This window comes from Ctenocephalides felis, unplaced genomic scaffold, assembly GCF_003426905.1.
Source record: "Ctenocephalides felis isolate EL2017-DRISC unplaced genomic scaffold, ASM342690v1 CF-g0.4_SCAFFOLD_03571, whole genome shotgun sequence".
NCBI classification, from domain to species: domain Eukaryota; kingdom Metazoa; phylum Arthropoda; class Insecta; order Siphonaptera; family Pulicidae; genus Ctenocephalides; species Ctenocephalides felis.
In genome coordinates, this window is record NW_020539725.1 from 62495287 (window position 1) to 62509485 (window position 14199).

A 14199-nucleotide genomic window follows, 5' to 3' on the forward strand; every position below is an offset into this window, starting at 1 on the left:
TTATCGTATTAAACGTTTTTAATATAAAGGATATAATTAAAAATATTTTTTAATGCATTTTACCTTGCAATAAAATCATCTTCAACCCCGTGAAAACCCTAAGACCCTTTAAACATCCTCTAAATTAAAAAAAAGCTTAAGAATAAATTTTCGGTATGATTATAGTAAGAATTATGTATAAAGTAAATAAGAGGCCCTTTTTTTAATTCTAGATTAGTTTGCTCGTCAGTAGAGTCCCTTTTTTTAATTCTAGTTTAAGTTTGCTCGTCAGTAGAGTCCTTCTTTTTCACTTTGCATAATAAAGTTTGCTCGTCAGTAGAGTCTTATTTTTTTCGTAATTCAGAGTGCTGGTCAGTAGAGTCTGTTTTTTAATTCCAAATTAGTTTGCTCGTCAGTAGAGTCCCTTTTTTAATTCCAGATTAGTTTGCTCGTCTGTAGAATCCTATTTTATTTTGTAAACCATTTTTCTCAACAGTAGAGTCCAATTTAAATTTTTGTAAATCATTTTTCTCGTCAGTAAAGTCCTATTTTTTCGTAAATAAGTTTGCTCGTCAGTAGAGTCCCTTTTTTTAATTCTAGATTAGTTTGCTCGTCTGTAGAGTCCTATTTTATTATTAGAGTAATTGTAAATCATTTTGCTCGTCAGTAGAGTCAAATTTTATTTTTGTAAATCATTTTTCTCAACAGTAGAGTCCAATTTTATTTTCATAAGTAAGTTTTCTCGTCAGTAAAGTCCTATTTTTTCGTAAATAAGTTTGCTCGTCAGTAGAGTCTCTTTTTTAATACTAGATTAAGTTTGTTCGTCAGTAGAGTCCCTTTTTTAATTCTAGATTAGTTTGCTCGTCTGTAGAGTCCTATTTTATTATTATAAATCATTTTGCTCGTCAGTAGAGTCCAATTTTATTTTCATAAGTAATTTTTCTCGTCAGTAAAGTCCTATTTTTTCGTAAATAAGTTTGCTCGTCAGTAGAGTCTCTTTTTTAATTCTAGATTAAGTTTGCTCGTCAGTAGAGTCTCTTTTTTAATAATAGATTAAGTTTGCTCGTCAGTAGGGTCCCTTTTTTAATACTAAAAATGCGGTTTTTTTAATACATAAAAAACTTTGTTTTCTATCTTGATTATCAAATTTTTAACCCTTTCTTAAAAGGGTTAAGTGTTACCTTAAAAACAACCCCTTGATGAAAAATTATTTGAAATTATTATTTTGAAATTGAAAGAAAATTAAAAAATTCAAAATGATATGAATGTTATTGCAATTTCTCGAAAATAATTACCATATCCATAATTTATTCAACTCTTAAAACTACCCTTGAATAAAAACAGTTAACATAACAGTATAATTTTGTCTAAACTCGTATATTTGTTGTTCTTGTTACTGCAATTGTTAAACTTTCATTTGACTGTAGTGATATAAAACTATATTAATTTATTTAACACGTGGACCTTTTAGCCATAAGATACTTTATTATACATAAAATATTCAAGATTTTTTATCAATTTCAAGACATTGTTTTTCAAATATTCTACAAGTTTCGAGACTCAAAAAATTTCCTCAAGATATTTTGCAATTCCTACATATCAAGACTTCTTTATAAAGACACTCAGAACCAACACTACACTGAAGTTACAACTCTAAGATTTTGATTATTTTCAAGAAATTTCAAGTTTCAAGAAATTTCAAAAATCGAAGAGAAACGCCAAAAATATGAGTTTTTAGTGGCCAGTTACTTGAAAAGTATTTGCGTTTTTTTTAAAAAACTATAAAATACATTTTGTTCTCATAATTAGTTCTTATATCGATTTCCGACGTTATTTTTGAAAAAATGTAATTACACAATTGAGAAGGGTTGACTTTATTGCAAGGTAAATGTATTAAAAAATATTTTTTAATTATATCCTTTGATGTTAAAAACGTTTTCTAGCGATAAAACGGCTCAATGTCCACTTATTTATTAAGGGCTCGCAACCCCCCCGAGTTGTTTTCACATTCGAACTTGAGGTTAAGATGAACCTAATTCCAAAATTTCATGCAAATTGGAGCACAGTAAAAAAAATTCAGAGACTATTATATTTCGTTTACTACCTTGTTGTGATCCCAATCATCCTTTCCCTCGTTTCCCATAAAATTTTCGCCAGGAATTTTCATAGTCTTCCGATAAATCTGATCCTGTTCAGCCAACGTCATTAAATTTTCTGGCAAAAATACGTCTTCCGGAATTTGCCGATGGCTCAGCAAAACCACATTGTTGCTTTGTTCTTCGTGTTTTTTTTGGCCATCAAGATCTTCGCCAGGAAATTTTTTGTCCCAGGGATAGTGTCTTCCTGCAAGTTTTTGGCTGTGAAATCTCTGGTAAAGGGCTGATGTCATCGAGATTCGCAGGAGGGAACTGAAGATTGACACTAGTTGGAGACGTACTAGAAAAATAGACAGAGGGTAAAGGTTAAAAAAGTTTGCCAAATTCTCGAGTTTTTTTAAAAAATCTTTAAATTAAGTCCTTTCTTGGAGATTTTACAAATTTTTGAGTTTTTTGAAAATTTGTGAGGGTTTTTCAAATTTGAAGTGCTCTTGAAATTTGTGAGTTTTTTTAAAAAATCTTGTTTTCTTTAAATATTCTTCGTCATTTTTAAAATTCGTGAAACCTTTCACTCTAAGTGCTTCTGAAATTCTTGAGTTCTTTTTTTACAAATTCTTGGGTTCTTTTTTTTACAGAATCTTTTTTTTTTACAGAATCTTGTTTTTTTTTTACAAACTTGTGAGTTCCTTGAAAATTCTTGCGTACTTAACAAATTCTCGGGTTCTTTGCAAATTTCTCGAGTCCTTTGCAAATCTCGAGTTCTTTGCAAATCCTCGAGTTCTTTGCAAATTCTCGAGTTCTTTGCAAATTTTCGAGTTCTTTGAAAATTCTCGAGTTCTTTGCAAAATCTCGAGTTTTTTGCAAATTCTAGAGTTTTTTGCAAATTTCGGAGTTCTTTGCAAATTCTAGAGTTCTTTGCAAATTCTTGATGATGATTTGTAACAAGTCTTAAGCTAAATATCACTTGGCGTTGTCGGGTTGCAATTGTATGCATTATATACCTAAGGACTAAGAATTTAGCAATTATGATAATCTAAATCTAGATTTATTAGGGATGATTAAGGGTCAACTGTGCCTCATAAAATAGGGTTGTCATGGCAACGATATATTATGCTTGTTTATTGTTAGTGAAAATATCTATTTGTCGTACTATCAGGCGTATTTTACTTATAAACAAGCAAGGAAGAATGTTACGATAACTGCACCATCTAGAATTCTGTTATCAGTTATTATTTACAAATGTTAGAGTTCTTTACAAATGTTTGAAATTTTACAAATTTTTGAGTTGTTTACAAACTTGTAAGGCTTTCCAAAATTTTATGTGCTTTTGAAATTTGTGAGTTCTTTACAATTTCTCGAGATTTTTTTACAAATTTTTGAGCTCTTTACAAATTCTCGTTTTTTTTACTGATTCTTTAGTTTTTTTTTTTTACTAAGTCTTTAGTTTTTTTTTACAAATTGAGTTTTTTACAAATTTTAGAGTTTTTTTTACAAGTTTTTGATTTTTTTTTTGCAAGTTCTTGAGTTTTTTTTTACAAGTTCTTGAGTTCGTTTACAAGTTCTTGAGTTCGTTTACAAGTTCTTGAGTTCTTGGCAAATTCTTGATCTTTTTTTACAATTTCTTGAGTTTTTGGCAAATTCTTGATCGTTTTTTACAAATTCTTGAGTTCGTTTACAAATTCTTGAGTTCGTTTACAAATTCTTGAGTTCGTTTACAAATTCTTGAGTTCGTTTACAAATTCTTGAGTTCGTTTACAAATTCTTGAGTTCGTTTACAAATTCTTGAGTTCGTTTACAAATTCTTGAGTTTGTTTACAAATTCTTGAGATTTTTCAAAATTTGAAGTGCTCTTAAAATTCGTAAGTTATTTTCAAATTCTTGAGTTCTTTACAAATTCTTGAGCTCTCTACAAATTCTTGAGTTTTCCACAAATTCTTGAGTTTTCCACAAATTCTTGAGTTTTCCACAAATTCTTGAGTTTTCCACAAATTCTTGAGTTTTCCACAAATTCTTGAGTTTTCCACAAATTCTTGAGTTTTCCACAAATTCTTGAGTTTTCCACAAATTCTTGAGTTCTCTACAAATTCTTGGGTTCGTTTATAAATTCTTGAAGTTTTTCAAAATTTGAAGTGCTCTTAAAATTCGTAAGTTCTTTGCAAATTCTTGAGTTCTTTACAAATTCTTCAGTTCTTTACAAATTCTTCAGTTCTTCACAAATTCTCAAATTTTTGAGTGCATTTCATATTTATAATACATTTAAAATTTTCCAAATTCGTGATGGATTTTCAAAATTTTGAGGGTTTTTAAATTCTTGATACTTGTTTAAAATTCTTGAGACTTTCAAATTCATGGTAATTATTTTAGATTTTAGAAAGTTGTTAAAAATCTTGACCGTTTATTCAAATTTTTATGTGTATTTCAAGTATATTTAAATTTTTGGGTATATTTACAATTCTTTCAAGTTTTTGCATTATTTTAAAAAAAAGTTTGTTAAAGAAAATTACTAAATTACTATTTTTGCTACCGTCTAGAATTCTGTTATCATAACATTCTACCTTGCTTTGTTTGTATGTAAAATACAAATTTGATCGCACATCAAATAGATAGACATTGTCACATATATAAATAACTTAAAATTTGATTAATAAAATAATTTTTTTGTAAAAGTATTGCAAAGATTATTAAAATACTTATTAAATTTTTAATTTATAAACAAACAAACTGGTTATATTTAAAAATAATTAAAATTAGCTAAATATAAATAAGTTTATATTAAATAAATTAAATAATAAATAAATAAGTAATAAAATAGCTAATAATTAATTAAATTATATAAAAGGGTCAAGTCAATATAAAATATTGACTTGACCCTTTTTATAATATTATTATACCGACGGCTTGTAGAATAAATAAATAAAATAAATCAATATTAACTAACAAAAAACAAGCATAAGACAGGCAGAATTGTCTTATATCATTTACCTATATCATAATCCCTGAAAGTATCATCCTGCATAATAAGCCACATATGAAACAGGCACTGTATTGTCCCTTGCACAAAAGCCTGCAAAAAGTGGTAAAGCTCCAAGGACTAGTCTCGGTAGCCCTTCTCAAACATTTTGTACGCTCTAAACCTTCGTCTTCTACATACAGGGCTTCCATTGACCAGAAAATACGACGACAGTACCTAAAAATGGAAAAAAAAAGTTAAATATAGGATAAAAAACATCTGGTTTCTATTTCTACTAGGGTTTGTTGATTTTCAAAAAAAAAATTGGAGAAAATGGGACTCTACTGACGAACAAACTAAAAATTAAAGAAAAAGGGACTCTACTGACGACCAAACTAAAAATAAAAAAGGGAGGGAGACTCTACTTACGAGCAAAATAAAAATAAAATTCAAAGAGACTCTACTGATGATTAAATTAAAATCAAAGGTAAAAGGACTATACTGACGAGCATACTGAAAGAGACATCACTAATGAGCATACTAAAAATAAAATTAAAGAGGGACTCTACTGACGACCAAATAGAAATAAAATTCAAAGAGACTACTGATGATTAAATTAAAAATTAAAAGAAAAAGAAAAAAAAGGACTCTACTGACGAGCAAAATTGAAAATGAAAGGAAAAGCGACTCTACTGACGACCAAGTAGAAATAAAATTCAAAGAGGCTACTGATGATTAAATTAAAAATTAAAGGAAAAAGAAAAAAGGATTCTACTGACGAGCAAAATTGAAAATGAAAGTAAAAGGGACTCTACTGACGAGCATGCTAAAAATAAAATTAAAAACAGACTCTACTGATAAGCAAAACTAAAAATAAAAGAAAAATAAACTCTACTAATGATTAAATTAAAAATGGAAGAAAATGGGACTCTACTGAAGAGCAAACTAAAAATGAAAAAAGGAGGGGGACTCTACTGACGAGCAGAATAAAAATAAAATTCAAAGAGACTCTACTGATGATTAAATTAAAAATTAAAGAAAAATGGACTCTACTGACGAGCAATTTAAAAATAACATTGAAAAGGGACTCTACTGACAAACAAAACTAAAATTAAACTCAAAAATAATGGACTTGTAGTTTCTATAAATCTTTGAAGTTATTAAAATGGAAAATATTTTTAGGCAAGACAGATATTACAGCTGTTCAAAGAATGAGATTATATCGCCAGCGAAAAAGTAAAAAAAATACAAGCAGTCAATGAATGTATGTTAATTTTAATTACATGAAGTTCTTCAAACACAATTATTACATGATGAGTGAAGTTGCGAAAACAATATTAGTTTAGAATATTATAGAATTTATTAATCAGCAATTACTTCATTTCTCCTCTGAATGCTAATTACAATGACAAACCGATCATGTCGTATTTGAAGTATGACTTTAATTACATTATTGTTTTTAAATATTATACATATTTTTAATGCTATTATAGAAATATAATTTCTAATTTATCATTATATAAATGTGTATAATGGTTAACACGAATAAATGTGTGCATCACGAGCGAGTGTTAGCATAATATTAATAAACATTATCCAAAATTGTTATATGATATATTTATTTTTACTTAACTTAAATTTGCTACTTTGTACAGTAGCAAATAAGTTTTACTTCAATCGCGTGGGATCCTTACGAGCACTCTTTTTTTTGTTATTTAATTAATTTTTTTATTTGAAAATGTATTATTTTTATTTATTCGAAAACTTTCCTTTCACTACCATAAAAATATTTTCATTCTTATATGTGAAAATGATGCATGAATAACGAATAATTATTTTCAAAGTTATTTAATCAAGATAAACTATTATTTTTTAGTTCTACTAATTAAAATTAAAATAATTTTGTTTACTATTTATAAAACTGAATAATAAATAAATTCATTCGAATTCTGCTTTAAATTACACTAAATTTGCGGATAAATTACAGAATGTTCGAGCAAAAATTTATTTTCTATATAAAATTCGAAAAACGGTTAAAACCGGTTTTTTAGTGAAATTAAAATTCGAAAACCGGTTTTTGAAATGTCGGTTTTTGTATAAACCCTAATTTCTACTAACCTGTGGACTGCTGCCAAAGGGAACAGTAAAATATGGTAAATACCATACTTGGTTATATACAGGCAGTTGCGTTTAGGAGTCCCTGGCCAATTTTCTGGTTGCGATAAAGTGAATATGGCTCCTAAAAGTGCCGGTGCCAAAATTAGGCCGAATGTGATGGTTGCCCATATAGGCTGATCTGCTTTCCATAGCTGGAAGGCTAGACCAGCATCAGCTATCGTCTGAAATAATAATAAAAACTGATTGTCAATATTATTGGTTATTACTATTAACTTCCCGTAGGGTAAATCGCAAATGAAAATTTTTGCATTTCTCGACGTTTTGAAGGTTTCTGAACATTTTTAAAGAACATGCCTTAGAAACTAAATGGATGTGTGTATGTTTTTTGTATGTCCGCATTTTTAGTATTAAAAAAGGGACTCTACGGACAAGCGAACTAATCTAGTTTAAATTTAAAATTTGCTTGTCAGTAGAGTCCTCTTTTAAATTTGCTAATAAAATTATATATCATATCCAACAAGCAAATACAAAATTAATAATAATTAAATGCCGTAGGGTAAGTTATATAAATGGGCCAAAAATCAAAAATGAAAATTTTTGTATATCTTCACGTTTTAGAGGTTTCTGAACAATTTGGAATACCTCAGAGAAAATGGATATGTGTGTATGTGTGTGTATGTGTGGAGACAATTTGTGTCAACGATTTCGATTTTCGGATTTAAAAATATCTTTTTAACATTGCTTTTTAAATTCTGCCTTGTCTTTCAAATATTATATTACAAAATTTTGCCAATAATATTTTTTTTATTTTTATTTTGTTAGGTCACGACTTTTCTATTTTACCGTCTTTAAAAGATATCTTTCTAATTATCTGACTTTTATATTGTTTTTAGTTTTACTATTTTGTCATATTTTCTATTTAATCAATAAAATAGCAGTATTGTTATTTTGACTTTCCATTCTTTCTAATTCTTGTCCGTCGAATTCATCTTTCTAATTTATCGTCTTTGTGTGAAGATATCTTTCTAAACTTGCTCTTTAAATTCTGCCTCGACTTTCAAATATTATACATTACAAAATTATGTGCTTCGCAAATATCTTCTTGATTTTTATTTTGTTAGGCCACCACCTTTCTATTGTATCGACTCTTAAAAATGTCTTTCTAATAATCCGACTTTTCAAATCTTACATCTACTTTTTTACTTTATTGTTTTTAATTTTGCTATTTTATCATATTTTCTATTTAATCAATAAAATAGCAGATATTTCAAATTTGTTATTAACTTCCCGTAGGGTAGTTATTGTAATGGGCCGAAAATTGAAATTGAAAATTTTTACATTTCTCGACGTTTTGAAGGTTTCTGAACATTTTTAAGGGGCATACCTCAGAAACTAAATGGATGTGTGTGTTTTATATATCCGCATTTTTAGTATTTAAAAAAGGGCTCTACTGACGACCTAAAGCTAAAATATATCAAAAACGGACTCTACTGACGATAAAATTAATCTAATATTAATAAAAGGACTCTACTGACAAGCAAACTGATCTAGTATTAAAAAAGGGACTCTATTGACGAGCAAACTAATCTAGTATTAAAAAAGGGACTCTACTGACGAGCAAACTAATTTAGAATTAAAAAAGGGACTCTACTGACGAGCAAAGGATAGAAAATTAATAAAAGGACTCTACTGACGAGCTACAGCTAAAATATACAAAAAGGGACTCTAAGTAATATAGTATTAAAAAGGGACTCTACTGATGAGCAATTTCAGACATTATTTTTATGAAAAAGGAACTCGTCAATGGTGTCCTTTCTTAAATTTCTAGTTCGTCAGTAGAGTCCTTTTTTATTCTCATGACTGGTAAAATATAGTTTGCTCGTCAGTAGAGTCCTTTTTTATTTTCATATATTGCAAAATACATTTCCTCGTCAGTAGAGTCCTTTTTCTTCTCAGAGCAAAAGCTAGGAAATTATTAAAAGGATTAGAATTAAAAAGGGGATTCTACTGACGAGCAAATTAATCTAGAATTAATAAAAGGGACTCTACTGACGAGCAAATTAATCTAGTATTAATAAAAGGGACTCTACTGACGAGCAGACGAGTATTTCAGTTTGCTCGTCAGTTCATATAATGCAAAATATAGTTTGCCTGTCAGTAGAGTCCTTTTTATTTTCATGTCTGGTAAAATACAGTTGATGATGAAAAATACTAAATACAAAAATTCAAAAAATTACCCAGATTAAGCACAGTCTAAGCGCCACTCTGGTACAAAGGTTTACCCGAATGTGTTTAGACTGCTTATGTATTGAAACACTTTTCCAATTCTGTGAAAACTATTGAAAAATGTGAAAATGCCGCCAAGCTGAGCGCAGTATAAGTGAAAATGCCGCACAGAATTATTTGCAAATGACTGACTATACGGGAGCACTTTTTCAATTTTGTGTAAATTAGGCAACTATTTTTCTTTTGAAATTAAAATCGAATTGAATTGACGAACGATTGTTAATATTCTGGAGATAAATTGATTTATTTATAATTTACATTTGATTTGCTTAGATATAACAATAAGATAGCAAAAATAATGAAAGTTACAGAGTATTTGTAATAATACATTTGACGACTCTCGAATATTTTATTGCGGTACGGGAAGTTCCAGCAATTTGCCTTAAGGCACGATGCCATACACCACTAGTTAGTTTTGTTTTTCTTACCTGTAATATGTGGATAAATAGTCCAAAACATGCTGGAAGAATTGCATAAGCCAGAATCTGGGTTGTTCTGTGAGTTGGATGGCACAGGAGAGTGTCGGGGGCGCCTGGAACGGCTGCAACACCTAAGACCATTGCTTCACATTTTTTGAATTTTAGCCTAAATTAGACTTAGAAATTCTTGGATTGGTTAAGATGATGATAGTGGTAGTTCATTCTTGGAGAATGTGATCTGTATAAAAAAAATAGTTAGATTAACAATAAAATCTGTATTTAATGATGACTTTTTTATAAGTATCTTAAGTGTCAATTCTGCATCATAAAATAGTGTTGTCATGGCAACTTGATAGCGAAACTGTGAAAATGTTTATTTATTTGTTGTGCGATCAGGCGTATTTTACATACAAACAAAACAAGAAAGAATCCTATGATATCTATGATAACAGAATTCTAGTTATGTAAAATACACCTGATCGCACAGCAAATTAATACACATTGCCATAATAATATTTCACTAATCTGTAAATTTGGATAAATTTAGACAATTTTGAACAATTTTGGACAATTTTGAAAAATTCTCAACAGTTTTGGATAATTTTAAACAGTTCTAGACAGTCTGGGACAATTTTAGACAGTTTTGGACAATTTGGAGGAGGTCTAGATAGTCCTGGACAATTTTAAACAATTTTAGACAGTCCGGGACAATTTTAGACAATTTTGGCAGTTTTGAACAATTTTGGACAATTTTAAGGAAATCTAGATAGTTTTGGACAAGTTTAAACAGTTCTAGACAGTCTAGGACAATTTTAAACAATTTTGTACACTTTTAAGGAGATCTAGATAGTTTTGGAAAATTTTAAACAGTTCTAGACAGTCTGGGACAATTTTAGGCAATTTTGGCCAGTTTTGGACAATTTTAAGGAATTTAGGCAAATAAATAGACATTATAGTATGAGTCTTTTACTAATCTATTTTTTCGTGATTGTTTTTAAATTTTTCGTCTGCGTCAAAATATTATCGGAATTATTTTGGCTGATAAGGCCCAAATCAATCAATCACATCCGATAAGGTATCTTCGTTTTTTATGATTCATGTTTTGCAAACAAATAGGGCAACTACTTTAGGCCTCTGGAAACATTTTTAAGACTCCGGCAACTATCTTAGAATTTAAAGTCTCAGTACTTATGGATATTTTTTAGGCTGATCCATTAGAACCTAAGGCAACTTTTTTAGGGAATCAGGAATTTTTTTCAGGACTCCAGAGCCTTATTTAGGACTCCAAGGCCTTATCTAGGACTCCAGAGCCTTATCTAGGACTCCAGAGCCTTATTTTGGACTTCAGAGCCTTATTTAGGACTCCAGAGCCTTATTTAGGACTCCAGAGCCTTATTTAGGCCTCCAGAGCCTTATTTAGGCCTCCAGATCTTCATTTAGGATTCCAGAGCCTTATCTGGGACTCCAGGGCCTTATCTGGGACTCCAGGGCCTTATTTAGGACTCCAGAGCCTTATTTAGGACTCCAGGGCCTTATTTAGGACTCCAGGGCCTTATTTAGGACTCCAGGGCCTTATTTAGGACTCCAGGGCCTTATTTAGGACTCCAGGGCCTTATTTAGGACTCCAGGGCCTTATTTAGGACTCAAGAGCCTCATTTAGGACTCCAGAGCCTCATTTAGGACTCCAGAGCCTCATTTAGGACTCCAGAGCCTCATTTACGACTCCAGAGCCTTATTTAGGACTCCAGAGCCTTATTTAGGACTCCAGAGCCTTATCTAGAACTCCGGAGCCTTATCTAGGACTCCAAAGCCTCATTTAGAACTCCAGAGCCTTATTTAGGACTCGAAATACTTTTTAGGGCTTAGCAAAATAATTAAATTTAAGACAATTTTTTTTAAAATTCCGGAAACTTTTTTAAGACTCCGACAACGTTTCTAAGACTTTGACAAAAAAGACAAAATTTCCAAGACTGCCACAACATTTTCGATATTTTTTAATGTAATAATCAATGAATTTTATATATATATATATATATATATATATATATATATATATATATTGAATGGTAGAGTCTTGGATTTGTGTATATTTTGTAGAGTTTCGAACAAGAATCCAAAAATAATACAAAATAAAAAACAAGAAAAGTTTTTAAAAAAACAATTTCTTTATTTAATTATTTGTTTATTGTCGACGTTTCGGAACTAGGTACGTTCCATCTTCAGGACATCTGTCAAGAAACATGATCTTGATGAGATTTTAGCAAACAATATGTTTAGGAAAAGAAAATAGATTTTTCTTAAATAATGAATTAAATTGTAAAAAATATAATAATGTACAGAAATATGATAATATGTTCAAAATGAAAATGATAAAAATGATAAAAATAAATGAGTGGATTATCAGAACAGGATATTAAACATAATAGAAAATTTTTTTTTTTGAAAGTTATGGAAATTTTTTAAGAAAAGGTTAATGACAAAGTTGAATTAATTACCTGTATGTTTGAATATTTGTTAGCACTTTTTCACTAAACAAGCTTTTTTAACAAAAATGATTTTGTGAGTTAATTTTCCGCCGAATAATTAGATTTTGTAAATCAAAATTACTAAAAAATTTGTCTTTTTTAAAATTATTATTTGAAAACACAAATAATATTGTTCTCTGGATGTTGTTCGATTGGTTTTCGAAAATTAACTAAATGAAACTGGTGTGCCCTTTGTAACACGTGTAAACACTTGAACGAGAGATGTGAGATTGTATGTGTGTGTTTTTATATGTCAGGGTGTGAATACTTAAATTGTTGATCTTAAAAGGAAGTCGATATTAATTGTTTGTCAAAAAGTGTAAAAAATTTAAATATGAATCATGTAATAGGTTGTGATCTGATCTAATGTTGACACTGTTAGAAACATTTATGAGGATGAGACAACTCTCCGCGAATAACCTTCTAAAGATGCAACTTTCGTGATATAAAATCTTTGGAGTGAATCTTATTCGCGGAGAGTTGTCTCATCCTCATAAATGTTTCTAACAGTGTCAACATTAGATCAGATCACAAACCGATCACAAACCGATCAGATTTTTTAAAAACTTTTCTTGTTTTTTATTTTGTATTATTTTTGGATTCTTGTTCGAAACTCTACAAAATATATATATATATATATATTATATCTTTCTGTATTATATACGTCCGTTCCCATGGCAACCGCAAAAATTCTTCTCGAAACAAAACTTTGGAACAATCAAAGGATTCGCAAATATTTCACAAATATTCGCCTTCGCTTTGTGTAAAGATTTCAAACAATGTTGAAGAGAACTTTTGTCTTGATTAGAGAGAATCTTCACAAATATTTAGAATATTCAGAAATAACTTCGCGAATTACGCGCGATGTGAAAAGATACGTTATGCATGTCGTCTAAAATTAAAAGTAAAAAAAAAATACAAATAACTAGTTGGCATTGGTATTTTGCCTTGAGGCAAGTTATATGAAATTCCCGATATGTGTAAATAATCGACTTAATCAATGAAATATAAATTAATTTATGAGTGATTAAAAGTATTCCGAGTGGTTTTATTACACATCATTGAAAACGAACGAACGAACAAGTTAACTAGGAGTATTTTCAAAAAGCAACATTTCAAAAATCAACAATTTTTATAATTGAACCAGTTTCCGTAGGACTTTAATTGTTAAGCATGTTCATTGAGACCATTACAAACAAATTACATTTTGATCTAGATAAGTAAAACATGGACAAAAAGCGAACACTACTGACGAGCAAACTGAATCTAGAAATCAAATGTAAAAAAAGAACTGTACTAACGAGCAGAATTCAAAAAAGGGACTCTACGGACGAGCAAACTTAATCCAAAAATCTAGAGAAAAGGACTCTACTGGCGAGCAAAATTAATCTAAATTTGAAAAAGGGACTCTACTGACGATCAAACTGCATCCAAAAATCTACAGAAAAAGTACTCTACTGACGAGCAAACTGAAACCAAAAACCTAAAGAAAAAGAACTCTACTGACAATCAAACTAAATATGGAAAAGAGCTCTACTGACGAGCAAACTGATTTCAGAAATTTAAAGAAAAAGGACTCTACTGACGATCACACTAAATATAAAAATCAAATATAAAAAAGAACTCTACTGACGAGCAAACTGAATTCAGAAATAAAAAGTAAAAGAACTTTCGAGAAAATTGAATCCAAAAATCTAAAGGAAAAGAACTCTACTGACGAGCAAACTTCCAAAAATCTTAAAAAAGGACGCTACTAATGAGCAAACTTAATCTAGAATTAACAAAGGGACTCTACTGACGAGCAAACTGAATCTAGAGTTAAAAAA

At 29.7% G+C, this 14199-nt stretch overlaps 1 protein-coding gene across 1 annotated transcript in view; it reads right to left on the reverse strand.

Moving 5' to 3' along the window:
• LOC113386454 overlaps positions 1-9989 on the reverse strand; it is a 19549-nt gene extending 9560 nt beyond the window's left edge. The window contains exons 1-5 of the mRNA XM_026624234.1: positions 9858-9989; positions 7144-7364; positions 5181-5262; positions 5058-5139; positions 2084-2415 (exon numbers count right to left, since the gene is read on the reverse strand). Of these exons, the coding sequence (XP_026480019.1) occupies positions 2084-2415; positions 5058-5139; positions 5181-5262; positions 7144-7364; positions 9858-9989 (849 nt within the window). The remainder of the gene's footprint in view (positions 1-2083; positions 2416-5057; positions 5140-5180; positions 5263-7143; positions 7365-9857) is intronic.
• Between the last annotated feature and the right edge of the window lie 4210 nt (positions 9990-14199).